Genomic DNA, 27,965 nt, shown 5'->3' with positions numbered 1-27,965 from the left:
ACAGAATTGTTGTCATAAATCTTATTTCTTGCTGATTCACCTGTTTTTGACCAATACTTCTTGGACCAAATTGTTCATCAATGTCAGAAAATAAGCCTGGTTATTCCTGGAGACAATCATGTGACACTGGTCAGTGAGAAGGCAATCTGGCCTCGATGGCCAGCGGTGGTTCTGTCACAGAGGCCCTCCAATTAGCATGTACTCACCTGCACCGTGCAGCTGGCCATAGTGCATGGCCCCATTCCGGCTGCCTGCCAAGTGCGTAGGGTTTTAATCTAGTATCTGGATGCAGAGAGAAAGGCTTATGTGCTTAGGGATGATTATAGTTGGTAACGTGAACGACCTAAAACAAAATAATCTGGCGCACTTTCAATGAAAGCATTTTAATTCATTGAAATCTCAGAATTGCAGCCCTGCCGCCGACTCCAGAAGCAGGCAGTAGGCGGCGCCTGGCAGCTCTTTAGGGGAGAGCCGGCGCCATTTACGCAGGACCAGCCTTGGCGGCAGCAGGCGCAGAAGTGGAGACCCGAGCAGGAGGTGGAAGGCCGGGCTGCGGGGGGCTGGGACCGCCCGCCCGGCTGGTGGGGCGGCGCCGGAGCGCAGAGCGCCGGGGGCAGGTGCGCGGGGCCGGGACCGCGGGGCGCACGGGGCGCAGGAGCGAGGGGGGCGCGTGGCGGGCACCGGCGGGCGAGCAGCTGACGGCGTCGTCACGGCTGCGGGGGAGTGCGCGCCCCGCCTGCCTCGGGAGGAGCCGATCGCACGGCCGGTGCTGCCCGTCCAGGGCCAGGCGAGCGGGGAGAAGCCCGGAGCAGCCGCACTTCCGCAGGTAACCGGCTCCCCGGCGGGGCGGGGGTCGCTGCGCCCGCGCTGGCCCTGCGCGCTGGCCTGGGTGGGAGAGCCCCGGGCAGGGACCGCCGCCTCCGGGAGGGCGAGTCAGCAGAAAACACGGATGGCGGTGGCGAGGGCACCCTCAGGGAGGCGAGCATTGTGATACCCTGGTTTAAAACAAGTTCTTTTTAAAAGAAAAAACACCCCACTGACATTATTTGGGATTTCTTCCAGAACTGAAGTTAGTGTTTTAGGAAAGTCTGTGGCTCAGGGGTTTCTATGAACGTGATGGTTTAATGGGTTTATCAAAGTCCTGAGAAGATGTGGTCCAAAGTGAGAGGAAAGCAAGGCGTGGTGGAGGCTGCGGGAGCCGCTCTCCTGGCCGCAGCCCTGGGCTTGGCGGGGGCTTGGCTGATGTCTTGCTTCTCTCCTAAAGATCGCGGGTCCCAGCTGCGTGTGCTCCTTGCAGCCCTGTCCCAAGAGCAGCATTCGCGCAGGGCGCTGCCTCCCGCCTCTAGCTGGGGCGGCTGTGGTTCCCCAAGATGACAGCGGCTGCTCCCAACTCCCAGCTCCCAGCTCCCAGCTCCCAGCTCCCAGCGGGCTTGCAGAGCGGTGCTGGCTTCCCCCGCGTCAAGCAGGCCTGAGACCCCGGGGAGGAATGCTGGCTTTCCCCTTTAAAACTCCAGTTCACGTTCTGTGGGGCTTGGGAGACCTGAACGGGAAGCTCCGTGGACCATCGGTTCCATCCATTGACGGTGCAAAAGGACCTCCTGGTGGGATCCTCTGGGGCCCAGCCACTCCGCTCCCTTCCTTAGAAATCGCTCTTTGTGTCTGTCCCTGTCATCTTGTGAACAGCCCTGTTCCCTGGGAGCAGGTGGAGTTCGCACAGGAAGTCCTTTCTGCTTTGAGCTAAAAACTTTTAAAATTATCAGGAAGATGCTCTAGATAACAATAAAGGACTGAGCATGCACATTCCAGATCAATCAAATGCACTTCGCTCCACTGCATTTGGTTTCCAAGGGGGGAGGGGGAAGGGGAGGGGGGGCAAGGGGAGAATAAAATTAGAAAAAATGGAACAAATTTGTGGGGGGATAATTCTGTTGGTGTTGTCTGAAATTGCACATTGCCAACAATTCTCTCTCTGGACACGCAGGAGGCCCTGTGGGCTGGGGCACCGGAACACCACAGCCCATCTGACGGGAATAGAAGCTGGCAGGCCGGGAAGCTTTTCATCCCATCCGACCCGCCCTTAATTTGTGGTCCAGGGTGGAAGAGAGGGGGGAGTACAGGGTTCAGCCTTGCTGTGCACGCCTCGGTCATATCTGCAATGGCCATTCCATGTGCATGGTTACGGAGAAGCCTCCAGAATCTTTTCGTGGGAGAGCCTTGATAGAGTTATTCTTAAGAAAAGACAGAGAAGCCACCTAAGTTAAATGCCCCTCTGTGGCGCCCCTTTGCAGCTGTGCCCGGCAGGCCAGCAGTGGGCCGTGCTGTCCTTCCCTTGAGAAGAGCAGCGCCTCCTCCTTGATGCCGAGCGCTTCAGGGTGGGCGCCGCCTCTGCTCTGATGCTTGCACATCTTACTGAAAAATTAAATTGCAAAATAATGGAGGTTCTTTTATTAAAAAGAGAGTGAATCCGTGAAAATAAAAACATTGTACAGTCTTCTGATGTTGTGGCCATAGTTGGTATATTGGAAATTAACCTATTGATTTAGATAAAAATAATCATTTACCCCCAAAATAAATACAGTAAATTTTTGCACTATAAGAATTTCTTTGTTACAAAGGGGAACATTTGGTTGTCTGCGGTGAGATGGTGGCTTGCCAGCTGTTTTAAGTTAAAAAAGCATTTGGTGCCAATCCGTAACTTCCAATTCCGACAAACACTGCACCGCGCTCATGTGTAAGGTGGGCTGGGCCTTCCGTCCGTCCATCTATGCATCCAGCCTCCATCTACTGACCTGCCATCTACCTGTCTGTCTGCTATGTGTCTTTACAATGGACAGATGTCTCTTTAAAAGCTGGACTGATTTCTAGGACATTAGTTATTTTTGGTTATGGTTTTTCTTGGAAAAGAGCTGCTTTTCATCCAAAGGGAAGGTGATAGTTGTCATGTCGTCAGAGTTCTAATGTTCTCTAACAAGGTGAATGTTCGCATGCACACGTGTAAGTACTAACTTTGTTTTTTTAATTGATTTCAAACAATGCTTTAGTTTTTATTTTATGTGGTTTGCAAGTGGCTCCTTTATTGACGAGGTAAAGACTCAGGACAGATGCCCTCTGGTTCCCTCCTCCTCTGCTCCTGCCACTGGCCAGTCCAGGAAAGAAAGATTGTTTGCTGCTCTCTGCTCAGTGCAGCTAAGTGTTTTCCCACAAGTCAGTGCCTCCAAGAGAAGCAAAATGTGTGAACAACACACATAATTTAAATGTCTTCATAGTCACATTAGAAAAGAAAAATTAACAAGTAAAATTAATTTTAATGTTTCCTTTAACCCAATATATAAAAAGTGACTGTGTAAAGATATAATCAAACCAAGTACTAATAAGACATAGACGTTTTTTCATGCTAAGTCTTACAGAATATCTCAGTTTTGACTAGCCACATTTCAAGAGTTCAGTAACCCACCTGGCTAGTGGCCAGTGTGTTGGCCAGCACAGCTATAGATTTTTAACCTTTTGACAAAGCAATTTAAAAGCTGAAATATTAAGGGCCAGTACATTAAACCAATTAAACACCATCAAAAATAAATTTACATACGATCTCAAAGTGCTCTAGTTGTATGATCTTGAACCTCCTTTACTTATTTACTTCTTTATCAGTAAACAAGAGGGCTGGTCAGCTATACCCCCTGATTGTACAGACTGTCACCAGTGGTCAGACTCGTGGACGGGACGGCCCGGGCAGCGGCGTCTGCTGCGGCGGAAGCCGGGCAGGCCTCGGTGTGCATGGCCCTCGTGCTGTGGGACTAGTTTGCTTCAGGCCGGTCTCTGATCACAGTGTCAGCAGTGAGACCCTGTCCCATAGGGGACCAGCCGGTGTTGCTGTCTACCTCCCTCTCCTGGGCACTCGGCGCACAGCCCGCGATGGGGTGCAGTGGGCCTGGACAGGCGAGGCAGAGCTGTGGGCCGTACGTATCCTTCGCTGCTTGGCATGTTTTTCATGTTTTTGATGTTTGTATCTGTGCATGTCACACCATTAGGTAAAGCCAGTGACGTGAATGCTGTGTGACTGGCCGGGAACACTCCTCCTGACACATGGAGGGACCCCCGCCCTTTGTGGAGATGCGGTCTCAGCCCGGGCGGCTCCTGCTGTGCCTGCTGAGGGCTCTGTCCCGGAAACCGGGAGGGGGTGAACGAGACGAGCGCTTAGTATGGAAGGAGCCTGTGCCATATTTTCTAGAGCTAATTCATGTTTGGAAAGGGATTATTTTTCTGAGAAAGAGAACACAACTGTCTAGCAGGCCTATGTGCTCACATGCACACGCACACGCACACGAGTCCTCTCTCCTCCCTTCGCTTCTGAAGTGGGGGTCCCTGCACCCCGCAACTCAGACTGAGGGGCCCTCGGAGGGAAGCTCTCCTTTGGAGGCCATCTTTCAGTTCCGTTTACTGATAAAGAAGTAAATAAAAGGTTCAAGATCACACAGTTAGAGCAATCTGAGATCATATGTGAATTTGTTTTTGAGGGTGTTTAATGTATATACCTATGACTTTTGATTTTGGAGTTTACCCTCAGATGATACTGAGCAGAGGGGAGAAGGAGCCTGTGGCCGTCTCTGTTCCGGACCAGAGCCAGGCGCGCTCAGTTCTCTGTTGGATCCAGCAGCCAGCTCTGCGGCATTTTCCTTTTGTATAAACTTGGCCTCATCTTCTCAACTCCACCACCCAGCCACCCCCTCTGGCCACTGCGCACGCACAGGAGACCCGTGGGCAGCCCCGTCCTCCTTGCCTGTGGGAGTCCCTGGCACGGACAGAAGATGGTGCTCCTCTTTTGGGCCCCTTTGGTCTTCATTGGGTTCTCGACCACAGAGTGAGTGAGGGGCCACAGAATGTAAACTGGCGTCGCTGTCTTAGTGCGGTCTGCAGGCAAAGGAGGGTGGGAAGGCTGAATGCGAGAAATGACTGTGACCTAGATTTTGAAAAGAACCTAAATTTCCCGGGAATCATGACAACCAAGTGTCTGTGTATTTTTTCTTCTCTCAGGTGGGTTTACAGATGACACTGCATCTCTTGTTTTGTTCTTCCATCTTTTCAATGTTTAAATTTGTCTAAATATACCAACAATTTCAAGATGCAGAAGTAAATCAGATTAGTGTAGCACATATTTAAACATAAAGAATGAAAATGGAAATACAGGAGAATTTTTAATAATCTCAGAGGAGGAAAGAATTTTCTAAGGATGATCCCAAACTGGGATACTAAACAGGAGAAGTTTGTTAAATTTGACTGCATAGAAATTTTAGATTTCTGTCCAGAAAAAATAAACAACAACATCACAAGACAAATGACAGCTGGGAGGGAATATGAGCAACATATTTCAGATGAAGTCTACTTTCCTGGACACAGTGGGTCTCAGATCCTGGGAATGTCCGAATCACACGATGGGCGTGTTAAACCTGAGACACTGGCTCCAGCCACAGAGAGGGAGTCAGCACACCGACCGCCTTCATACGGGACAGGTGCCGTCTGTGCAGGCTGATAGGAAACGGAGCAGAAAGCAAGAACACGCGGGTCTCAAGCCTACAAACAAAACCACTTTATCATGAAAAGATGCCCAGTGTCATACAAATTAAATAACTGCGATTAGATCAATAATGAGAAACAGATTTCTTTTTCTATTGGAGAAGATTAAAGAGTTTGCTAATACACTGGATACGAAAGGCCTGAGGAGCTAGCACTCTCGTACACACTGGGGGGCACACTGGTGCTAATTTCCGGGGATAGTTGCAATCTTCACCATCGTTAAACTGCACATACCCTTTGGTCCAGCAGCTCCCCTTATAAGAGTGTATTCTACACATAGTCTGAAAAAGCAAGATGAGATATTTATGTTTAAGGCTGTTCATTGAGCAAAAAAAAAAAGCATTCAGTGAAAAACTGGTTGGTAAGTGATAGAGTCCTATGCAGCGTTACAAAGCACAGTGTGGCTCTTCAGGTAGCAAAGTGGACAGATCTGCAGGGAACACTGAGAGACAATGCCTCTCTCTCTCTCTCTCTCTCTCTCTCTCTCTCTCGCACGTGCTACCTATTGAGAGCTGCCCCTGGTTGACTAGGCTCCGTTTTTGTTAGCACCTGCTTCCACTCACCTGTAACTTACATGCTCAGTGTCTCCTTACCCACCTTCCTTTTCCATCTGATTTGTGCTCTTGACTATTCCTGGCAATTGAAACAGAAATCACGTTAGTCGCTGCTGTGAGTTATGTGAAAAGTGAGCCCAATCAAGTCAATGCATTGGAAACGTAGAGGAAATGTTGATTTTTGCATCGGTAATTGTTTTGTACTGTTCTCATTCTTACAGGGACATTCTGAGACTTTTCTCTCAAAAGATTATCCATCGGTATCCTTTAGGTCAACTCCAAATTCCACGAAGTATTTCCACTTCCATTTCAGAAACACGAGCCCTGTTTGAGGCCCGGGGTCTTGCCCTACAGCCCTGAGGCAGCCACTGCCTCTTACACCTAAATTGTAGGATCTGTGCTCGTTCGGAACTGCACGCGTGAGACATTGTTCTCGTTAGGAACTTTGGTCTTTGTTTTCACTGAGCAGTGGCAGGTATGTGAACCCTAGCAGCCATTTTCATGTCCTCTGCCTTCTGACACGCGAAGATCACAGAGTCGCCCCCGGCCCTCAGCCCGGGCCCTGGCGGCTCAGCCTGACCGGACACTGGTTAGTATCCCAGCGCGTAAGTGTCACCCATTTCCAGGTGAGTGTTACGATGGCTCAGAGTTCAGCTTTTTAAAGGCATCTGTGGCTTTTCGAGGAGTCAGAAAACATGCACAGTCACCCATTATTAGCTGCCTAATATCACTATGACATTTTAAAAATAAATCTGACCCCTGAGAGTAGCTTGGTGATAGTACATGTTGGTGTAAAAAAACTTCCTCAACGTTTTGGAGTCCAGAGCTCCTGGTCCAGTGGATACTAATTGGGATGGGCTGGAGGTCCTCCCTGGGTCTGCTCAGCCGGACAGAAGTGCAGGGGCGGCCCCTGAAGAGCTGCGCAATGTGCTGCTGCTTTCACCATCAGACCGGGGGTGGGGAACCCTTTTCTGCCCGGGGCCGTTTGAGTATTTATAACATCATTCTCGGGCCATACGAAAGTATCAACTTAAAACTTAGCCTGCTGTGTTTGGCCAAACATTTAATCAACGCTCCCTAATGCAGGACCAGACCAAATGGTTTCCCAGGCCTTATGTGGCCCGCGGGCCAGACGTTCCCCAGCCCTGAGCTAGAGTCACAGTTCCCTCATCTGTAAATTGGGGCTCCTGACCCCTAAATCAAAGGGGTTTGAGGTCAGGCTTGTACAGGGCCTCTGGACACTTGCGTGGTGGTCAGGGCTCCTGGGCGCCCGCCCTGCTGTCTGACCAGAACCGGTGGTTCCCCTTGCTCACTGTCTGGGTTTCTCCTTCCCCTTCACAGCCTGGCTCGGGGCCGCTACCTCATAGTTGCATGTTGCTTCTGGGTGGGATGCTGGCCACCGGCATCAGCCTTTTCTAGTTCACCTGGTACCCAACCTCTAAATCACCTCGAAACAGTGATTCCCCTCACAGCCTCCTCTGGGCCAGCCTCCCGGGACCCCGTCTTGTGTCTGGTGAAATCCGGTTCCCTCCTCCATCAGCACTTGCCTCTGTGCCTGGACTGACTCCCTCCTCACAGGCAGTTCTGACTCCAACTGAGTGCCCCCTGAGAGGAGGTGAGAACATCCCCTGCTGGTCCTGCTGTCATTCCAGCCTTGAGCCAGAATGCAGTGGCACTGGGGCCTGGCCTGGGCTGGCAGCCTCCGAGGACAGGGTGCGGCCTGCTGGGAGCTGCCTGGTCCTGGGCTCGTAGCAGCTCAGCACGGAGCATGGTTGCTGGCCTGCTGGTGGCTGTGGAGCAGGCACAGGAAACGGCCAGTGGTCACTGGCTGCCTTTCTCACTCCGGCGGCTCCTGGCCTGAGTATCCTTTTTGGCTCATCAAGGGCATTGGCCCCGGTGCAGCCTTCTTCCTTCCCCTGTTCTCAGATGTCATGTGTTTGAATTTTTCCTCCACTCCACCGTCCACACCCACAGTCCCGGGGACCCTTGCAGCTCTGGAAACTCCCCTCCCCGGGGACCCAGGACACCCCGTCCACAGCGCCTGGGTGCAGCACGCTTGCTCTGCTTCTCTGTGCACCTCCCCCAGCACTTACACTTTATCGTGCTATGCCCAGTTATCTTCCCGTTAACATTATACATGTTCATGTCTCTGTATTTTCACATTAATTAAAAAGAAACCTTTAAACTTTCAAAACGGTACCACGCAGCCACCAATTCATAAGCTCCAACTCTCAGCCCAAGTCCTGGGAACTGTGTCTGAGCTTCTGTGCCGATGACGTCTGCACCTCATGCTCACTCCTGGCTCCTGCAGCGCAGCTCCCCGGCTGCCTGAATGCCTCCTCCGGGTCCTCTCGCTGGGGACGTCCATGGCCTCCCAGCCCAGGTGCTTCCCACGGCATCCCCGCACCTCTCCTGCCGGCACCCTCGCCCCAGCCGCCCGCCCCCTCCCGAGGGGCCCGAGGGGCCGAGGGGTCTGCTGCCTCCACTCTTGTCCATCGGAGTCCTCGGGAGGCCCAGGGCAGCAGGAATCAGCCCTGCCTCTTCTCCACTCAGAACCCTCCGTGGCCTCTCCTCCTCCTCAGAGTGGAAGCTGCCTCGACAGGGCCCCTTCTGTCCCCTGCCCATTGCATCTCTGGCCTCATCTTTCTTCCTCCTGCACGCATCTTCCTTCCATGTTCCTAGAACAAGCCACGCTAGTGCCTGCCCCCTGGGACTTCTTCCCCCAGGCACCAGGTTTCACACCGTCAACAAATGCGCTCAAATCTCTGTGCGAATGGCTGCTCTCCAGGGAGTCCCGCTGGCCTCTTGCCACCTCTGAGGTCTCTGTCAGGCAATGGAACTGCAGGATATTGCATTGATGTGTTTTACCAAATGTACCCATACCATGAAACCCTTTATTTGGGAGACCTTTAAAATGAAAAAAGAATTGATTTTCAAGTTTAATTGTGCAGATAGGAACGCTTTTTAGGGACGCCTTTGCATTGCTTCTGGAGAAGTCGTGGTGGAAGAATTTTTATACATCTTTTTTTCAAAATGCTTTCTCCAAAGACAGCTGTCTTTCCAGAGCAGGCCCTGTGCCTCCTGCTTGTAGTTAAATGCCGCCTTTTATGGCAGGGCCGGAGGGAGGGAGCTAATTTTTGAGAAATCTCTGCTATATGGCACACTGCTAAAGCCACCTGCCACACAGACACCGGAAATGAGTTTAGAACAGTTGCTTTTTTATATGAAACAGCAACACACACAACTCATGCCCTTTAGCTCTGCAACACACATTTTCTTTGTCACAAGATAACCAGTGAACCAACATGTGGTAGAAATTATTTTTGTGTTGCTCCTTCTCTTCATAAAAATACTGTAAAGAATCTATCTGTCCTAAAGGCTTTCCTATACATTAAAAATAAATGAAATATCCAAATGCACGATGCCCAGTAGCTCTGCGTGCTTTGGGCTGCAACGTCTTGGCTGTAACAAGAGGCTGGTGAGCGATGCACTCAGTCCCTCCCCCTCTGGCCTGTAATGTGATTTTTTATTCCGTTGACCCTGCCGTCCTGTGAGAGATTTTCACATGTAGACTTTTCAGAAGTGCGTTCTGGTTCTTTACGGAGCACAGTTATCTTCCCTGCCACACTTCTCCTTGGTTGCCTCACAATAATGTGTTCGGGCAGCAGAGGAAATTGGTCAGTGTGCTCGCTGTGTCTGAGGAGTCCGGGTGGGTTCAATGCCCTGATGGGCAGGTGGACGAGTCCTTCCCTCCGGGCACGGTCTTCCGGAGGCGGAGGGAGACAGTGCCAACGCTCGGTCCCCACAGCCCATGTGCCAGAGCCTGTGATTACTGAGAGTCACGCCAGCAAATGACAGCAGAGGCGCGGCAGTGGCTTTGACTCACTCGTGCTTTCGCTCAACTGTTGGCCAGTCTCTGCCCCGTGAGACTCGTAATGTTGCTTTGTTGAAACCTTCAGCATTACTTCCTATTTATTTCCATACAGGATGCAGAGGAAGTTATGCATTTCAGTTGTCACTATACCATTCAGTGTGTTATTTTCTATATTTTTACCACAGCAGGAGAATAAGTCTTTTCCAGTGGTTTGTGGCTTCTTGCCTTGCACTATCGATAAGAAGAGGATTTAAGCATTAAAAAAAAATCAAGTTTAATTAAATTTTGTAATATATCAGATTAAATATGATGTATTGTTAAATTTTGCTAAAAAAGCCTGGAGGTTTGTTTTTATGTTGTAGAGCAGTGCAGACCAATGCTAGTCACATGTGTAACTTTCATTTTCTAGTAATAGCATTTTAAAAAGTGAGAAGACACCAGTGAAGTTCATTTAAATATTTGACTTTACCCAATGTATAAGCATATTATCATTTCACCTTGTAATCAATATCAAAATTGTGAGAGAGATATTTAACATTCTTTTTATTTTTTATTTTTGCATCACCATTTACCCCCTCTATGCCCTCCTCCACCCCCCCGCCCACAATCACCACACTGTTGTCCATGTTCATGAGCTCTCTCTCTCTTTTTCTTTTTTGCTCAATGCTTCCACTCCCACCTCCCAGCACTCCCTAACCCACCAGAGCTGTCTGCATGGTCTCTATCTGTGAGTCTGCCTCTGTTTTGCTTGGAAGTTCAGTTCATTAGATTCCACATATAAGTGAGATCATGTGATATTTATCTTTCTCTGACTGCTTATTTCGCTTAGCATAATGTTCTCCAGGTCCATCCATGCTGTTGCAAAGGGTAAAATTTTCTTCCTTTTAGTTTTCTTCCTTTGAGAGCTGAGGAATGCACCACAGCTTTTACCCGCTCACCGGCTGGTGGGCACGTCGGGAGGCATTCACTCTCACACTCGGTGCTCTGAGCGCAGTGCAGGCATCTCCGTTCTGCTGCGTTCAGGCGGCGGCGGCTCCAGGTTGGGCAGCGCGGTCTGCAGTGGATTTAAATGCTCTGGCTAATCATTAAGCTGCACATTACCGTGAATGTAGGTGCAAATTTCAATTAGTCTTTTCAGGAAATTAGACAGTTTTGGTTTTGTCAAATCAGATTACACCCTCATTGCTTATACCGTATAATGTGATGCTAACTGTGCTCACATTTATTGTTACTTACAATCATATATTTTTACTGTGGCAAAATATACAGAACTTAACATTTTCCATCTTATTCATTTCGAAGTGTGCAGGTGCAGGGTTTTAAGCACATTGTACAGCCTTCACCGCCCTCCATCTCCAGAACCCCTCATCATGCAAAACTGAAACGCTGTCCCCATGAAGCAATAGCACCCCTCCCCAGCCCTTCACCCAGCATTCTGTTCTTGGTCTCTATTCTTTTAACTACTCTAAGGACCGCATAGCAGTGGGCTCAGACCTTATTTGTCCTTTTGTGGCTGGTTTACTTCATTCAGCGTAATGTCCGCAGGGTTCACCCACATTGTAGCATTTGTCAAAACTGTCTGCCCTTTCAAGGTTGAACAGTGTTCCATTGTGTATAGACCACATTTTGTGTATCCATATTGGTGGGTACTTGGCTTGCTCCCACCTCTTAATTATTGTGAGTAGTGCTGTTATGAACATGGATGTACAAATATCTCTTCAGTTACATACCTATTAGAGGCCCAGTGCACGAACTCAGCTGAGCTGGCAGGGGAGAGGGGTTGCGGGCGGTTGGCGGGCTGGCCCCGCCCCTTGGTTGAACTCCTGGTCGAGGAGCCAATTTGCATATTAGCCTTTTATTATATAGGATATGTCACTTACACACTGTTTAAATCATTTTGGATGTATACGTAGAAGTAGATTGCTGGGTCATGTGGTGATTCTATGTTTCACTGTTTTCAGAGAGGCTGTACCGTTTCAGATTTCTCCCAGTAGTGCACAAGAGTTCTAATTTCTCCACATCTTCCATGACACTGTTTTTACCATTTGTTTTTGTTTTTATGTTTTTAAATGGTAGCCATCCTAGTGGGTGTGAGGTGGCAGAGCTGTGGCTTTGACCAGTGTTTCCTGATGACTCATAATGGGCTGTCGGTCATGTGTGTATCTTCTCTGAAGAAATGTCTATTCAAGCTCTTTGCCCATTTTTTGTTGTTTTTTTTTTCTTTTTGTTATTCAGTTGTGAGAGTTTTCTATATATTTTAGATACTAGATCCTTATCATGTATATCTATTTTCTCCCATCGTGTAGGTTCTCAATTAGCTTTCTTGATAATGTCCTTTGTTGCATAAAGTATTTAGTCTTGATCAAGTCTAGTTTAGTTATTTGCACAAAATTGCAAGGGGCCCCCAGCAGCCAAACGCTCTTGAAGAAGAAGGACAACACTGCGGCTTCACACTCGCTAATTCCCCGATGACGATGAAGCTGCAGGAGACAGCACAGTGTGGCACTGGCATAGCACAGACGCACCAACCAATGGAATGGAACTGCGAGCTCAGAAATAAATGTTCCCATTTATATTGAATTGATTTTGACCAGAGTCAGGACTAGTCAATGAAAAAGAATTGTCTCTTCAACAAGCGGGAAACTGGATGAAGCTGGGCCCTTCCTTACAAACATGGAAACAGATCAGGATCTGAATATAAGAGCTAAAGCCGCTCTCAGAATAGTTTCCTTCTAACTCTTAGAAGAAAACAGAGGGATAGCTCTTCATGACCTTGGATTTGGCAATGGATTCTAGGATTCTGAGGAACAACATAGTTCGTGATTGTTTGAAGGAATCTTTCTCAGCCACTTGCCAGTTCTGCACTCCTCAGCCAGTTGGCCACCTTTCATTTGGCTAAAGCTAGAAACCCGTCTACTCAGCAGGTGCACGCACAGTGCCGGGCTCTGATGTGCGGGCCCGTGGCAGCACGCGAAGCCGTCGTGCCTGGCCCCGCGCACGTTCCCCTGGGCAGAGCCTCTGCGTGACAGTCGCCCTCCTCCTTCCGTGTTTACTTCCCTGCAGGCTCCGTGCGGCACTGGGCATGCGGGTCAAACTGGGCGGCGTGTCCTGTGGCCTGGACGGTAGCATTGCTCTCCTTGCAATGATTTCCCTTTAGTTCCTCTGGCCCACGTGCAAGCAGCAGGCACAGCAGAGACGGCCCAATGCAGTCAGGCTCTGGGGAGTCTGAAAAGTGTTTCCAAGGGCATTGTATTTGGCTTTTTGGGATTCCTGTCCATCATGCTTTCTCCAGCTGGAGTAGTTTCAGACAAACATCACTGAATCTTATTTCTGTGCTTAAGCTGTGGGCTTATTTCCCTCTTGGTAATGAAACTCTGAAAGAATCATTTATTCTGCCCCTTGCCTCCCAAGAAATGCCCGATTTCTCTCCATGTATTGCATTCGTGCAGATATTAAGAGTCTTGCACTGAGTTCCTGGACCCTCTCCTGCCCCGCCTGGGCGGTGGCTGCCTTACCTGCGCCAGCACCTGCACTCCCAGGGCCTCGGTGGCTTCTCCATAGCACTCACTGCAAGACCAGGTTCCTGAAAAGAGGCTGCTTCTTTAATTTTTAAATTTAAAAAATGTTTTTATTAATTTCACAGAGAGGAAAGGAGAGGGAGAGAGAGAAACATCAATGATGAGAGGGAATCACGGATCGGCTGCCTCTTGCAGGCCCCCCACTGGGGATCAAGCCCACAGCCCGGGCATGTGCCCTGACCGGGGACCATGATTCCTGGTTCACGGTTGACGCTAAGCTGCTGGGCCCCGCCGGCCGGGCGATTCTGCTTCTTGGAGAAAGACGAGCTTGAAGGTCTAACTCTTCCTTACAATCAGGCACACGTTTCCCTCTGAGGAACACATCGCATTTTTTTAGGTTCAGCAATGAAGGCACCTGAAATGAATTCTTAATTAAAGTGAGATTCTAAAATTATATAAAAGTAGACTTTCTTGCCTAGAAAAGTATGCTCTGCTGGAAACGGTTTCTTGATTTCTTTTAGGATACCCTTATTGATGTTGTGCTATCGGCCACAGTCCTTGCTTACATAAATGACCCACTTACCTTTTATTAGTCGTGGTTTTACATACAGGCTCTCAAGTAGCAACCTTAAGTATGGGGTTTGTTTAAAGCTAATAAAGTTTAAATGTTATAGTAAAGACACATGTATTTCAGAAGAAGGCCTTGCAGAGAAGCAAACAAACGCCAAGGGGGCCGAGCGCCAGGGGGGACGAGCGTGTGACCTCCAGGCGGTTGCCTTTGCCTCAGATACCCCCGTCAGACTTCCAGCGCTTTACTTTGAATGAGTTGAACTTTTTCAGCCTATCACTGTTCTCTGTTTTAAGTATTTGTTTTTGGAAGCGGGGTCAGTTCAGCTATAATACATTGAAAGCTTGGTTGAACTAAGATGCTTCTTTCATGTCATTCACCAGAATCTCATTTCTCCCATATGGCGACTTCAGTGATTCAGGAAGTCAAAATTCCTTTCCCCCAGAATTCAGGCCTTACAGGTGAGGATAGCCTCGAGCCTGATTTTCAGCATTTAAAAGTCTCATTTTGAATTCTTTATTCCAAGACGTTCATGTTTATATGGTGTGACTCTTTGGGATGAGTGGTCCATACCTTTTCCTTGATCCTTCCCTCGAGCATCTGTCTGTGTATCTGATGCTTAAAGTACAAGCGACTGTAGAGACAGGTTAGTCCAAACAAGTTCAAGCAAAGGAAAGCAGGGGGCAGAGGGACAGTCGCTCCCGGCGGTGTGCTGGTGAGGGAGCAGGCCTGTGCATTACCGAGGGAAGCCAGGCCAGCCGCCTCCCCACATGAGGAGTGACTCCTTCATAAACAGTGGGCCACCCGAGACCAGCAGACATTCAGTGAGACCAACAGCGTGGAAGAGAAGAACTATAGACAAACAGAATCGGAGATTTTCAGATAAATAAGAACATAAGAACAGCAGCAACAAATCTCAGGTAGCAACCTTGTTGAAAGCCAGCGTTGTATCGCCTTTCCTAAAACAACAAAGTACTTCTGTGAAAACGGAAAAGTCAGACTACAAGGAAGACTATTGAAAATGTAGGGGAGAGGATCCCACACAAGTTAAAGCCAGGCACAAGGTCCATCATACAACACAACTCCCAGGAAAAAATAGGGGTTGGGATGAGGTACTCTTTAGAAATAGAAGAAAATGTATCTAAGCTTCAGAAAGGGTGAGACTTTAACCCTTTCTCACCCCCAAGAAACCCCACACTTGAAAAGCAGCCCTAGATCTATCCTGACGAAATGTCATCACTCCCAGAACGAGACAACACCCCAACTCTGCCAAAAAGAAGGGGAAACCCAGCTCCTGCGGAGGCCAGAGGGGCACCCTGACTTCAGATCTCCCACCAACAACTCTGGATGGTAAAGTTAAAAATGACATAACCCTTAAACGCCGAAGGAACCAAGTGAGAGCATGAACTCAGAAATTTTAATGCCATCTAGAAGCATTTACCAGTAATGGTTATATGAAAATGTAAAATGGATGAAAGGCAGTCACTGGTGATAAAGCACAAATATCAGCAACTGAGAGTTACGTAGGCAAAAAACAAGCAAAGCTAAAAAAATAGTAAGAGCTAAATGCTGCGGATGCAGAAATCCCCCTTTAATGAGTGAAGTCTGCTGGGCCGACCTCCCCTCACAGTGGGTCCGGTCCTACTGTCTCCTTCTACAGCGCAAGCCTTTACAAGGTCCCCCTAATGCGGTGGATTGACAGGGCTTAGACAGCCCGCGGAAAAAGCATAGAAGATGATTTAAAATGTAGAATAAATTGTAAATATTACATCTGGAAAACGTAAATGCCGGTGTATGACTAAAAGTGCAGCATCAGTGACAGGACCGAGGCCGCGGAGGAAGGTAACTGCGGGTTTTGTAGGGAGATGTGGCCCAGAGTCATTCGTCAAGGCATTGAGTGCCGGGCGACCGCTTCATAGGTTATACATGTCTGATCTCCACATGTGCACCTAAAACTATTAACACTGTATGCCGACTGTGGTGGAAAAATAAAAAGACATTAAGATCCGTCATGAAAGCAATGACTGTATTCTTTAAAATTACAATGGTGAACACCAGGAGATGACAGCTGAGCCTCCGTTGTTTCCAGGGTGGTGGTTTCTGGAAAGCGAGACGGGGACTGTAAAAGGAAGGGGACTGTGTGTGAATGGAAGAGGATTTTATCATCTTTTTTCTTAAACAGAGACATGCGTTACACCATTCTCACTTGTTTGTTCACAGTGTTTAGGCCGCACAGCAGGCGTGGTTTGGGGTGTTTGTGCAAGTTCCACCAGGCGTCCGTGCCGTCGCCTGCCTTTCTTCGCTCCTTCCTTCTCTCCTTGAAGACCAACCTGCTGAGCACAGCCTGGCTCCCAGTGGCTCCTGCTTTCTCCCACATTTGCTCCATTTGCACACCCATCGCCAATCTCTGCAGGTAACCTTCTCCACTCCTTTGACCCAAGTCACCCTACACCGATGGTCCTTTCCCCTTCCCTTAACCCCCACGTATCTCTACAGAGAAATCTACACTCTCGTCTTTCTAGTCATTCCGTCAATTCCCATCACTCTCTGGCCCGGTGCGACATGAGGTCAGCTCTCATCACAGCCCCACACACCACTTACCCGCAGCGTGGCCGGCCTTACCGACCTCCCGGTCTCCAAAGGCAAAGCCTTCCTTTCCATTCCTGTTGCACACGAGATCTAACAATAGGGTTTTTAACTGGGATCTGAGAATGATTCCTAGTGGAGTACCCAGGTTTTGATGACTTCTTTAAAATTTGGTATTTCATTTCCATAATTTAAAAAGAATAAAATTATTCAGAACAATCTGGACAACCGCATGAACAGCTCTGTAGCCACCGCCCACATGGAGAGAGGCAGCGTTTCTAGTGCCTCATGCGTCTCCCCTGTCAGTTCCAGCAGGTGTTTGTCGGCCTATCCTCTGTGCTGTATTCTCTTCCTGCAGGAATATGTTTTCATTCAGTATGTTGAGTCCATGGTATGAGTATCCTGTTGTTTGCTTATCATTTCTGTTGTGACATGTGGGCTGTTCTCAGTATCTGGCTGTTAGGAACAGTGCCAGGGGCTGTCACCTGGAACACGTGCTCCACTGGGGCTATTCCTCGCTAGCGGTGACTCAATTTCAGAAGAAGCAGGTAATGGCAGCGGATTCCTGTCCCTCCCAATGTCTTCTGTTTTTTGTTTTTTTAAAAATAACAACTTTTTTGAAATATAAGTCACCCGATTAAAGTATACAATTCAGGCCCTTACAGTAAAGGCAGAGGGTATTGACGCATTGCCAGCCGATCAGACAGACGTTGACATCTGTGTTATTGAGCGTTCTCCTAATGGCACTTCAAGAAGAGCTCCAGCTACAAGGCTAGATGCCCATTTTGAAATATATTTTATTGATTTTTTACAGAGAGGAAGGGAGAGAGATAGATAGTTAGAAACATCAATGGGAGAGAAACATCGACCAGCTGCCTCCTGCACATCTCCCACGGGGGATGTGCCCGCAACCCAGGTACATGCCCTTGACCGGAATCGAACCCGGGACCTTTCAGTCCGCAGGCTGACGCTCTATCCACTGAGCCAAACCGGTCCTGGCTAGATGCCCATTTTGAACCAGCCAATATAGAAGCACTACGGCAGCGACTGTGTGTGACCCTCTCTATGGCTGGAACAGACCTTCCTCCCGCACAGATCCAGCAGTTTCACCGCATTCGCACCGATCTGTTATAGCCACCTCTCACTGACACCAGAGAGGTGCTCCGGGCAGGGCAGCCCCCGGAGCCTTCCCCAACCTCGATCCTTGTCTTCTCATATAAATGAATTTAAACCAGAGACCTTGACTGCGTTGTGAAAAGCCAATTTATTAAAACAATTAAAGCATGCATCTTTATTGAAAAAAGCAAAAGCAAAGCAAGCAAACCTATGCATCTGGCTTATGGACAGGCCGTCAGCTCATCTGAAGAGCAGGTCGGGTGGGGGTCTGAGGCATTGTCTACCCTCCTGTCTGTAGGCTTCAGAACCCCTCTGCTGACTATTTTGGTACAGATTCATTGTCAAGGTCTTTTTCTTTTTTACTTTTAGAGGCCTTACCAGAAATCATGAGAAGCACCTGGCAACTTTATCTTGCTAAGCCCGAGACTGCGGGCTTCTCTGTTTAGGGAGTAAAACTGCCCCCTTTCCCTTCCCCCTCCCCCTCCTTTCCTGCATTCTCTCATTTTTTTAACCATTTGCTGTGTCCTTGGCTGAGGAAGATAATGGCTTTTAGTTACAAGCTGGCTGCACAGTGCCCACCCTGTTTGGCCTTGTTTTAACTTTCCTGTCTCAGTTTCCCTATTCCTCCTGCCCTGGAATCCTGCAACAGATCCAACAGCTTTTACAGAATCCTCCTGTTGCCATGACACTGTTCTCTGGGAACAGGCCAAGGTGGATAACCCTGATTTTGGAAAGTTCGTTCCTAAACCAGTGGTGAGTTTCAAAGAGCTGCGTCGAAGACTGAAGGGTCAAGATCAGATGACTAAGCAGCATCAGCCCAGATTAGATATTAGAGCTGAAGACACTGGTGAATTACAGAAGAATCAAACTACAGCTGTGGCCAAAATTGCACAACACAAGAGGAAACTCATGGGCCTTTCCCACCAAACCTCACAGGCCCTAGTCACACAGGAGGTTCAGAGCAGGAGTGGGTATGCCGTCCATGCTGATGAAGAGCCGTTGCGTGTTCAACTGGATACAGTTGAGTGTGAGCTGGATGCACCTACTCAGGCTAAGGATCGACTAAGGGAAGCCGTGTTCCGAATCAGGATGCAGAATCATTTGAGCATCAAATCTGAAGAAAGATATTACATAGATGCAGAACTGTTACAAGAAATCAAGCAGCATCTGGAATAACAGGAAGGCGTAAGCCAGTTGGTTAGCGTCATAAAGATGATTGAGAAGATATGAAGTTGGTAGAACATGGATGGAAGGAAGCCACCCCATCAGAGGGGGGTCTTCAATTGACAGAGGGCAGACTTGTGTTGTTTTGTGAGATGCATCTTCTTGCCACCTCAGGCCCCTAAGCATGGCACTGAGCACACGGAGAACAAAAGAGAGGAAATCTCTCCTGGCTGGGTTTTTGAGAAGGTTGCTGACAAAATATTCTTCAGATTTGAAATAGGTTGCTTCACGGCTCTTCAAAGACAGCTTTGTCCATTGAGCCTGTGCTCTGCTTCCCATAGCAAAGGCATATGCAACATCAACTTCGCACATAAACGTATGACTATGTGGCTGTTGGATATTTGTATTTCATAATATAAATGTACATTGACTTTTATATTTGTGAATTCATCTGTGGGAGAAGTAAAGAAAATCCAAGACTACTTAATGATTAATGTGGTTTTCTCTTCATTCTATAAAGATTGAAAATATGTTTTTATATTATTTTACTTATTTGGAATTTATAGAACATACCTAAGCAATTAGGATACAACAAAATTAAATTTTATTGCTTTTACAACTTTTTGTTTCTTAAAACTTTTCATCTCTAAAAAAGATGAAAACAAATTCTTGATTGAATTACTTTTATATAATTCTGATTGGTAGTTTATTTGATTCTGGGAGCATGACCATTCATGTCTACATAACTATTAAATTCTAATCACATTTTTTTTTTTAAAAAAGGAAACTGTAAGAGTGAATCCTCTTACCTTTTTCTAATCGTTGGGAGAGACTATTGTCTTTTACCATTACATATTATGGTTTTAAATTATAAGCCCTTTATTTGATTAAGGAAGTTACCTTTTATTCCCTTATTTAATCACAACAAGTTGCTGCAGTTGTGTTTTTATATTGGTTTGTTCAAAATGGTTTAAGGTTTATTTTTTTTTTTTCATGATTGGGTGCTGAATTTTGTCATTTTTTATATCTACTAAAACTGTCATAGCTTTTGTCTTTTAGTTTATTGATAAGGTGTGCTGTATTAATTTTTGGATGTTAAACCAACTTTGTATACCTAGTATATATCCTACTTGTTTATGCTGTATAATTCTTTTATACATTGATGAATTTAATTTGCTGGTATTTTGCTGAGAATTTTTAATTTTTGTATCTTTTTTTGTATCTATATAAGACATACTGGTCTGTAGTTTTCTTGTTATATCTTTGTCTGGTGTTGGTATCAAGGTAATACTGGATTCAGAAATAGTGAGAAGCATTTTCTCCTATTCATTTTTTTGGAAGCACTTGTGAGGACCTGCTATCAATTATTCTTTAAATGAATGCCCTGTATAGCCATGCAGACCTTGGCTTTTCTTTGTGGGTAATTTTTTTTATTACTAATTTACTATCTTTACCTGTTAAAGGTCTGTTTATATTTTTATTTCTTCTTGAGTCAGCTTTGGTAGTTTGTTTTATCTAAGTTATATTACTTGTTGGCATACAGTTAATCATAGGAGTCTCTTTTAATCTTTTTTATTTCGGTAAAGTCAGTAGTAATGTCTCCTCTTTCATTCCCTAATTTTAATAATTTGAGTCTTTTCACTTTTTTTGTTTTCTTGATCAGTTTAACAAAATGTTTGTTAATTTTGTTAATATTTTTAAAGACCCACTCTGTGGTTCTTTACTTACTGTGTTTATCATTACTGTGTTTATATTTATTGTTTTATTAATTTTCACTATAATCTAATTTTTTCTTTCTTTGGGTTTAGTTTGCTGCTTTTCTCTAATAAGGTGGAAGATGACATTACTGATGAGAGATCTTTGTTTTCATTTAATGAGGTGATTGTAGCTATGAAGTTCCCGCTGTGCACTGCTTTAGCTGCACACGCGCCACGTCTTCTTGACATGATCTGCCCCTTGACATCCTGTCATCTTCTCTCCAGTTCTCCCACTCTCCTTACTGCTCCTTTGTGACGCCCTGTACTGGCTGATCCTTCCTGAAAACAGCCGGAGCCCTTTGCCCTGGCAGCAACGCTAGGGGTTTGACCTTGTGTTGTCTCACTAAATCCCACGGAAGCTCTGTGAAGGTGAGGTGTTACCGCCTGGCTGTGTGGCTCAGTGGTTGAGCATCGACCTATGAGCAAGGAGGTTGTGGTTCGATTCCTGGTCAGGGCACATGCCTGGGTTGTGGGCTCGATTCCCTGTGGGGCGGGGAGTGGGGGGTGTGCAAGAGGCAGCCAATCCATGATTCTCTCTCACCATTGATATTTTTTTTTAAAAGATTAATTAATTTTTTATATTTTAAATTGGGGTGACTCTCCCTTCTCTGAAATAAAAAATATATATATATTTAAAAAAAGATGAGGTGTTACTATCATCATCTTACAGGTCAGGCAACTCAAGTGCAGAAAGTTCAAGTAAATGACATGCCAAGTTCTCTTATGGGTCTGGGTCGGATTTGGCATTTGATCCTCTCCCCTCGTGCTGCGTGCCTTCTCCCTGGTTTCCACTGATCGCAGTGCTGTGTCCATGTGCACGGTTCTCCTGAACGCTGGCTCTAACCCTGCTCCTGCTCCGCTCCACGAGGTTCTTTCCTCGGTCGCACACAGGCCTCTCATCCCTCACTCTCCGCCCCGGCGCTCTGGGAAGCCTTTCCTGAGGGCGAGGACAGGACAGGCACCCCTCCCGGTTCTTCGCCTTCCTTTGTTTGTGGCTTTACCACAGCACCTGCCCAGTAGGGTGTCCTGCCCCCTTCCTGTGCTTGTCTTCTAAGGCTGTGAGCTTCTGTCAGCTAAGCCCCACGCTTGCATATCATGTGGAGGGCTTTTTCTTCTTTAATAAATGCTTGTGGAATGAGTGAATCTGAGGTGGAAGAATATAGTTTGGGGAAAAACTGTTAGAGAGTTGAAGATGAGCATGGAGTCATTGCCCCAGACCTCTCTCATACATTCAGTGAACTTTCACCTTTCACCTGCCTGCCTCCTGTGCACCATCCAGCTTCCTGCTCCCAATCCAACTGCTTGGGGGAGTTGGTCCTGCTGCCCCGGGCTGGGTAGGCTCCTTTACACCTCTCCTTTGCAGCACTGCTGTGATGTAATTTATTAAACCTTTGTGACATTGGATTTCTGGTGTCTGTCTGCTCCGCGTGGTCCCAGGTTCTTCAAGATCAGAGGGCTCAGCCCTGACCAGTTTGGCTCAGCGGAGAGAGCGTCGGCCTGCGGACTGAAGGGTCCCGGGTTCGATCCCGGTCAAGGGCATGTACCTTGGTTGCGGGCACATCCCCAGTGGGAGGTGTGCAGGAGGCAGCTGATTCTCTCTCATCGATGCTTCTAGCTCTCTATCCTCTCCCTTCCTCTCTGTAAAAAAAAAAATTCAATAAAATATATTAAAAATAAATAAGTAAAAGATCAGAGGCCTCAGCCCCTGGCTGAGGTCTGTCCTCTGACAGCAGTTTGCTGGCCCATGAATTACAGTAGCTACAAATTCTTCTTTTTTGTGCTTTATCTTTGTTTTCTGTGTCTTGGTTGCCAGTTTAATAATGGAGACATTTTAGGTTGCCTGAGAAATAGTCATCAAACACAGAATGGCTGTGAGGTGAAGACCAAGAGGTTTGGGGACGCAGAGCTTGCAAGCCACGCGCCCTTCCCGCTGAATGCGGGCCCTCCCTCTGGTGAAGAGCAGGGCCGCGTGGACGCGGCTGCCCGCGCACAGAGCCCGTGCGGGGGTGCAGAGAGGTTTCACGCCAGAGCCCACAGGCCACCGCGTTGTTACAAGCAGAACAGCTTCCCACAGCGCTGTGCTCTTGGCGTGCTCGCAGGGACCTTATGAACATTTCAAAGGATCATCAAGCTCCTAAGCAGACGCTCTCACAGGCTTTCTCTGTTCGTGAACTTCTGACATCTTTCTACGTCCCCTTCAGCACTGATGCTTCTTCAGCTTCTTGGGAGGTTTGGGATTCCAGAGTGCGCGGAGAACGGCCCAGTGTTTGAGCGGTTTGGAGGCCACAGCCATTCCCTCCATGGGAATCGTGCTGAATATTCTGTTCTGGCCTCTGAAAATGACTTTGTCATTATTGGTCCTCAGTTACTCTAAGATCTGAAAAATGAAAGCACAGTGGTTGTCTGGAGGAAATGGCTTTCATGATTCATTTTATTCTATAATTTGTAGACTTCAGCTACAACAAAACTTAGATGTTGCTTCATTTTCCACTTTTGTGTGTGTGTTTTATGACCTTTCTTATCAAAGAAGGGGCAGGATGAGATATTAGATAATCAGTATGGAGCTTGTGATGAAGACAAACCCTGTTCTACTCCATTTTAATGGCTGTTAATAGCAGTTTATACTACTCTCTTGGTAACGCTCACCTCCTCTGATGCAGAAACATAAAGCACCCGTACCCGTTTGAATTTTGATGAGTGAAAGGGCTCTCCAGGCTTTTTTGTTAACTGTCCACCTTGCTGCCGGCGGACGGCTTGCCAGCGGAGTAGTGCCCCCTGCACTGTGCCCGCACCCTCCATCCGCGCCCGCGCTGCTGCTGGCCTCTGCAGGAGGGCCAGGTGCCGGCACGCTGTGCCTTGCATTTCAGCCTCACCTCTCACTGGCTCTGCCAGGCTGGGGCGTGGCATTCCCAGACTCCTTCTGTGCTCCCAGTTTCTTCATTGCGACACCAGTTCTGAAAGGTGTTCAGGATTTCATGAGTTAATTTGGACAGTGAATAAATATTAATAGCCTTTCCTCCTCATTGTGCCCCATCCCCTGCTCGGAAAAAGTCACATGTTACGAGTGGAGTATCGGGTGTTTACAGAACTTCAGGTAAAACGCGTGCTGTGACTGTGCACGTGCGTGTTGGGCGTGAAATGCCATCTCCCCGTGAGCTTCCCTTGGCTCCGCCTCCCGGGCGGACCCGGCACCTTTCCCTGGTAGATGGTGCCCACGTGAGCAAAGCTGCTCGCGTCACGGTCCAGTCAGAAGAGACAGGCTGCCCAGCTGGCCACCGAGTAGATTGTCTGCCTCTTTAGAAGGTGAGGATGGACTATACATATTGGATTTAGAACTGAAGAATTTTTGAAATGAAATTTGAATGTTGGGAGAGCGATGGCACACTATCGCACTTCAGTTTCTTTTAAGCTGTCAAAGGAGGGTAAAGCAATCCAAGTGCTGGCTCTCAGGGTACTTTCTCACTAATTCTCTCCACCTCTGATCCCCTGCAGGTGCTTTTTGGTTGAGAGTTGGAGCCCGCAAGCAACATGCCAGAACAGAGCAACGACTACCGGGTGGCCGTGTTCGGCGCAGGTGGTGTCGGCAAGAGCTCCCTGGTCCTGAGGTTTGTGAAGGGCACGTTCCGGGAGAGCTACATCCCCACCGTGGAGGACACCTACCGGCAGGTCATCAGCTGCGACAAGAGCATCTGCACGCTGCAGATCACGGACACCACCGGCAGCCACCAGTTCCCCGCCATGCAGCGGCTGTCCATCTCCAAGGGGCACGCCTTCATCCTGGTGTACTCCATCACCAGCCGGCAGTCCCTGGAGGAGCTCAAGCCCATCTACGAACAGATCTGCGAGATCAAAGGGGACGTGGAGAGCATCCCCATCATGCTGGTGGGGAACAAGTGTGACGAGAGCCCGAGCCGCGAGGTGGAGAGCAGCGAGGCGGAGGCCCTGGCCCGCAGGTGGAAGTGCGCCTTCATGGAGACCTCGGCCAAGCTCAACCACAACGTGAAGGAGCTCTTCCAGGAGCTGCTCAACCTGGAGAAGCGCCGGACCGTGAGCCTACAGATCGACGGGAAGAAGAGCAAGCAGCAGAAGAGGAAAGAGAAGCTCAAGGGCAAGTGCGTGGTCATGTGAACGCCCTCCCGTGTCCCGTCACCTCTCCTTCCCTCTTCCCCGTGAACCCGCCGCCGTCAGGGCAGCATGTAGGATGCCCACATGTTAACTATCGCATTTTGACCGAGACGTGCCCTGTTGTCCTTAAGAGGGCATTCCACACCACCACCACCAAGCCCCTCTCCGGAACCAGGGATCCGCCAGACGGTTCAACGAAAACCCACGTGCCCGGCGTGGCAGGGGGCTGAGAGCGCCCGCAGCCTCTGTGGCCTCGTGTGTGTGCCGCCAGGAGTGGAGCGAGGGAAGGAGGGACTGCCCCTGCATGTGTGTCCAAGCATGTTCACCTGGGGCTGCAGGTCCACCACAGACCAGCCTGTCCTCTGCTCAGCAGCCGGTGCCGTCCTGGGGGAGGGGGCAGGAGAGGAGGGGAGAAGCCAGGCCAATCTTGCTTTCTTCATGGTTCTTTAACTGGACTGAAACCGCACGCCTCCCCCAGATGCTCACGCCCCGAGGGGTGCCCCCACCTCCCTGGGCCTCGGGGAGAGGCTCCGGTTCAGCCTTCCAGAGAATTTCTGTTCACGTGCAGTGTGGGCTCAGGATGCCTGCCCAGGAGAGCGCTGTGGGGTTTGAGGGTGGACAGCGCGACGTACGAACCCCACGGCACTGCCACCCTCAGAGGGTTTCACATGCGAAGTTTCCTTCCTTTAACCCAGGAGGGGGGCACCTCTGCCAGCCTCAGAGTTTAAACACGAGCGACTCACTTCGCTGCTGTAGACGTCCTGTCCGCCCGTGGCTGTCTCTGTAGGTGACGGGCACACTGCCTTCTAGGTGGCCCGTCGGGAGTGCACACCTCGCCCCGCACTGACGTACTTGGGATGGAGTGGTCACTGTGTCGATGCCCCTCAATACACTGCATTCCTGGAAAACGCCTCCGAGTAGCACACGTCTCCCGGGTCCCATCAGAAACGCCTCCTCAGAGCAGTGCAGGCAGGGCCCCTCTTTCTCCTCATGATCTGCGTGCACCCTAGTCCTTCAGCCCGATCGCAGCCGTGCTGGCCCCTGCCCGGCGGGCGCACGGGGCGGGCGGTGGGGCCGAGGCCGCCGGTCTAATTCTCTGCCGTCGGAGTCCGGTTTGGCTCTGCTTCCCGACAAGCCCCACTGACGGAGCCCAGTGCTCCCGTTTGCTCCCGTCAGCATAGCCCAGCCCCCGACTCGGAGTCTCCTCTCAGCAGTCCTCCCCCGCCCGCCTGGCAGCGGACCTGGCCCCGGCAGCCTGCTGTGGGCAGTAGCAGGCAGAGGTGTCCCGTGTGGGGCGACTGCACCCTCCGGCTCCTCTCCCTGCACCTGCCTCTGGAGCAGGCCTGCCCGCAGCAGTGGCGCTCCCCTACTGCTCTCACCAGACCCTAAGTCAGCCCTCCTGGGGGATTTTCCTCCCGTGGCCTCACCCTCTGTTCTAATAACTCCCCTCACCCCCCCACCCCACCTCTGGGGACGGGTTAGTGAGTGTGAGGTGCTCTGAGAACCCATGGCGCTGGCCTCCCACCTGAGCAGGGAGGGTGTGGGAGGGCCTGGGCGGCAGCGGGACCCAGAGCCAGCCAGGCCTCTTCGTGTCCTCAGGGACGCCCTCCTGCGGGCTGTCCGGCTCCAGGACTGTCCCACCGCCGTCACAGGGAGAGCTACTTGGTGGGTTTTTAGGACAGTTGTCTTTCAGCCTGTGTCTGCCTGTTTTCTGTTTCTATTCTCAGAGAAATGCTTTCCATTTTTAATGTGGCTCTGGGTCAAGTGGCAAAGGAAGCAGCATGTCCTGGCCAGAAGGGACCTCGAGGCCTGGGTGGGCTCTGTGCTGGCACGAGCTGGTGTCGCCCCGCGGGCCTGTCCCAGCTTCCCGGGCGAGCGCTCCCTGTCAGCCGTCCTCTCCTGCTGACCATGAGCTTGCTGTTGCCTCCCAGGCTGGGCCATGTGTCTAAGTGTTTAGGCTTCATCACTGTGAGGGACACACACTTGTTGGAAACCTGGTCTCGTTCCCAGGAGACTAGCGGGGCTTCAGCCGTGGTCTGTGCTCCGAGGTCACTGTGGGCGCAGGAAACTGACAGGATCGCTACTGTGGCAACCGGTCTCTCAGGGCCCCGTGACTCAGGCTGAGGAGTCACTTCCGTGGAGCCAGGAGGTGTCAGCAACGATAGGGTAGTGGGTTCCAGAGGGTGCGGCCTCCATTGCACACGGGCAGGAGTGTTGGCCAGACAGTAAGTTCACAGCTCCGAATGTCGCTCGGCTGCACTCTGGAAATAAGCATGGGCTCCATGCGTTCCCTCTGTCCCGCCGGCCCTTCCTCCATCCAGTGACAAGCCATGGGCGTGCCCTGGGCATGCATGCAATACCGCAAGACCAACCAGAGCAATATTGAATTGTTCATCAGATCAAAATTATATATATATTAACACATATACTTTATCTTAATGCATTTTTGAAATATAAAGTAGTGCATTGTACATATCCATAAGCTAGTATATTTGTTTCACGGTTTGTAATGTTTCAGAATTGCTCATTCTTTGTAGAACAAACAATATATTAAATATTTTAAAAGTTGCTTTGTGATAATTTTTTTCAAAATTTGTGATGTGTGGCTTTTACATAAGCTATCTGGAAATACCCACAACTCATGGGCCACGTAGGCTCTCGAAGCTCCACCGGGAACGCGGTGCCCCACAAGGCACTGTGGGCAGAGCACTTGTAGAGCATGACTTTTATACCTGGGGATGTCTATGTGTATATTCATATTTAAGGTGTATTTATTGTTCCAATTCCATTATCCGTCATATTTTAATTACTCGTCAATTATAAAAATCACCCTTGCATTCAGATTTCCAGCTGCCAGTGATGTTCTGAAAAATAATGAAACATTAAAATAAAGCTTTCGTTCTAATACCCTGCTGGGAGACGGTGGTTTCTTATTCTTCAGGGCGCAGCCTGTCTTTGGTGGCCATGACCTCGTTCCCGCAGCTGCTCCTCTGTGACTGGACCACAGAAAAGACTGCCTGGCTCTGTGCGAGCCTGGGGTGGCCACCGCAGCGGCCCTGCATTGTTCCCTGGGCGGTCCCGCCGGCCCCTGCCACGGCTGACAGGATGCTCCAGCCTGGCTCATAGCAGGAG

At 49.1% G+C, this 27,965-nt stretch overlaps 1 protein-coding gene and 2 pseudogenes across 5 annotated transcripts; 2 read left to right on the top strand and 1 right to left on the bottom strand.

Moving 5' to 3' along the window:
- LOC138998973 (large ribosomal subunit protein uL30-like) overlaps positions 1 to 16,483 on the bottom strand; it is a 74,140-nt pseudogene extending 57,657 nt beyond the window's left edge.
- DIRAS2 (DIRAS family GTPase 2) lies at positions 496 to 27,733 on the top strand. 5 transcript variants are annotated; one of them, XM_070400861.1, is made up of 3 exons: positions 496 to 617; positions 16,306 to 16,498; positions 24,201 to 27,733. In XM_070400861.1, exon 3 carries the CDS (start codon positions 24,237 to 24,239, stop codon positions 24,834 to 24,836), a length of 600 nt encoding a protein of 199 aa, XP_070256962.1. In that variant the 5' UTR covers positions 496 to 617; positions 16,306 to 16,498; positions 24,201 to 24,236; the 3' UTR covers positions 24,837 to 27,733. The 5 variants fall into 5 exon arrangements, with proteins under 5 accessions (XP_070256962.1, XP_070256963.1, XP_070256964.1 ...); XM_070400862.1 differs by having other exon boundaries at positions 523 to 537; XM_070400860.1 differs by lacking the exon at positions 496 to 617 and adding an exon at positions 726 to 826.
- Positions 16,648 to 19,133, top strand: LOC138998972 (nuclear pore complex protein Nup54-like; annotated as a pseudogene).
- Positions 27,734 to 27,965: the final 232 nt, after the last annotated feature.

The sequence above is a fragment of the Myotis yumanensis genome, unplaced genomic scaffold, assembly GCF_028538775.1.
Source record: "Myotis yumanensis isolate MYYU_CA2020_CCGP unplaced genomic scaffold, mMyoYum1.0.hap1 SCAF_21, whole genome shotgun sequence".
In the NCBI taxonomy this organism is placed as follows: domain Eukaryota; kingdom Metazoa; phylum Chordata; class Mammalia; order Chiroptera; family Vespertilionidae; genus Myotis; species Myotis yumanensis.
The sequence above is the reverse complement of the archived record's forward strand: the minus strand, read 5'-3'. Positions and strand labels throughout refer to the sequence as shown.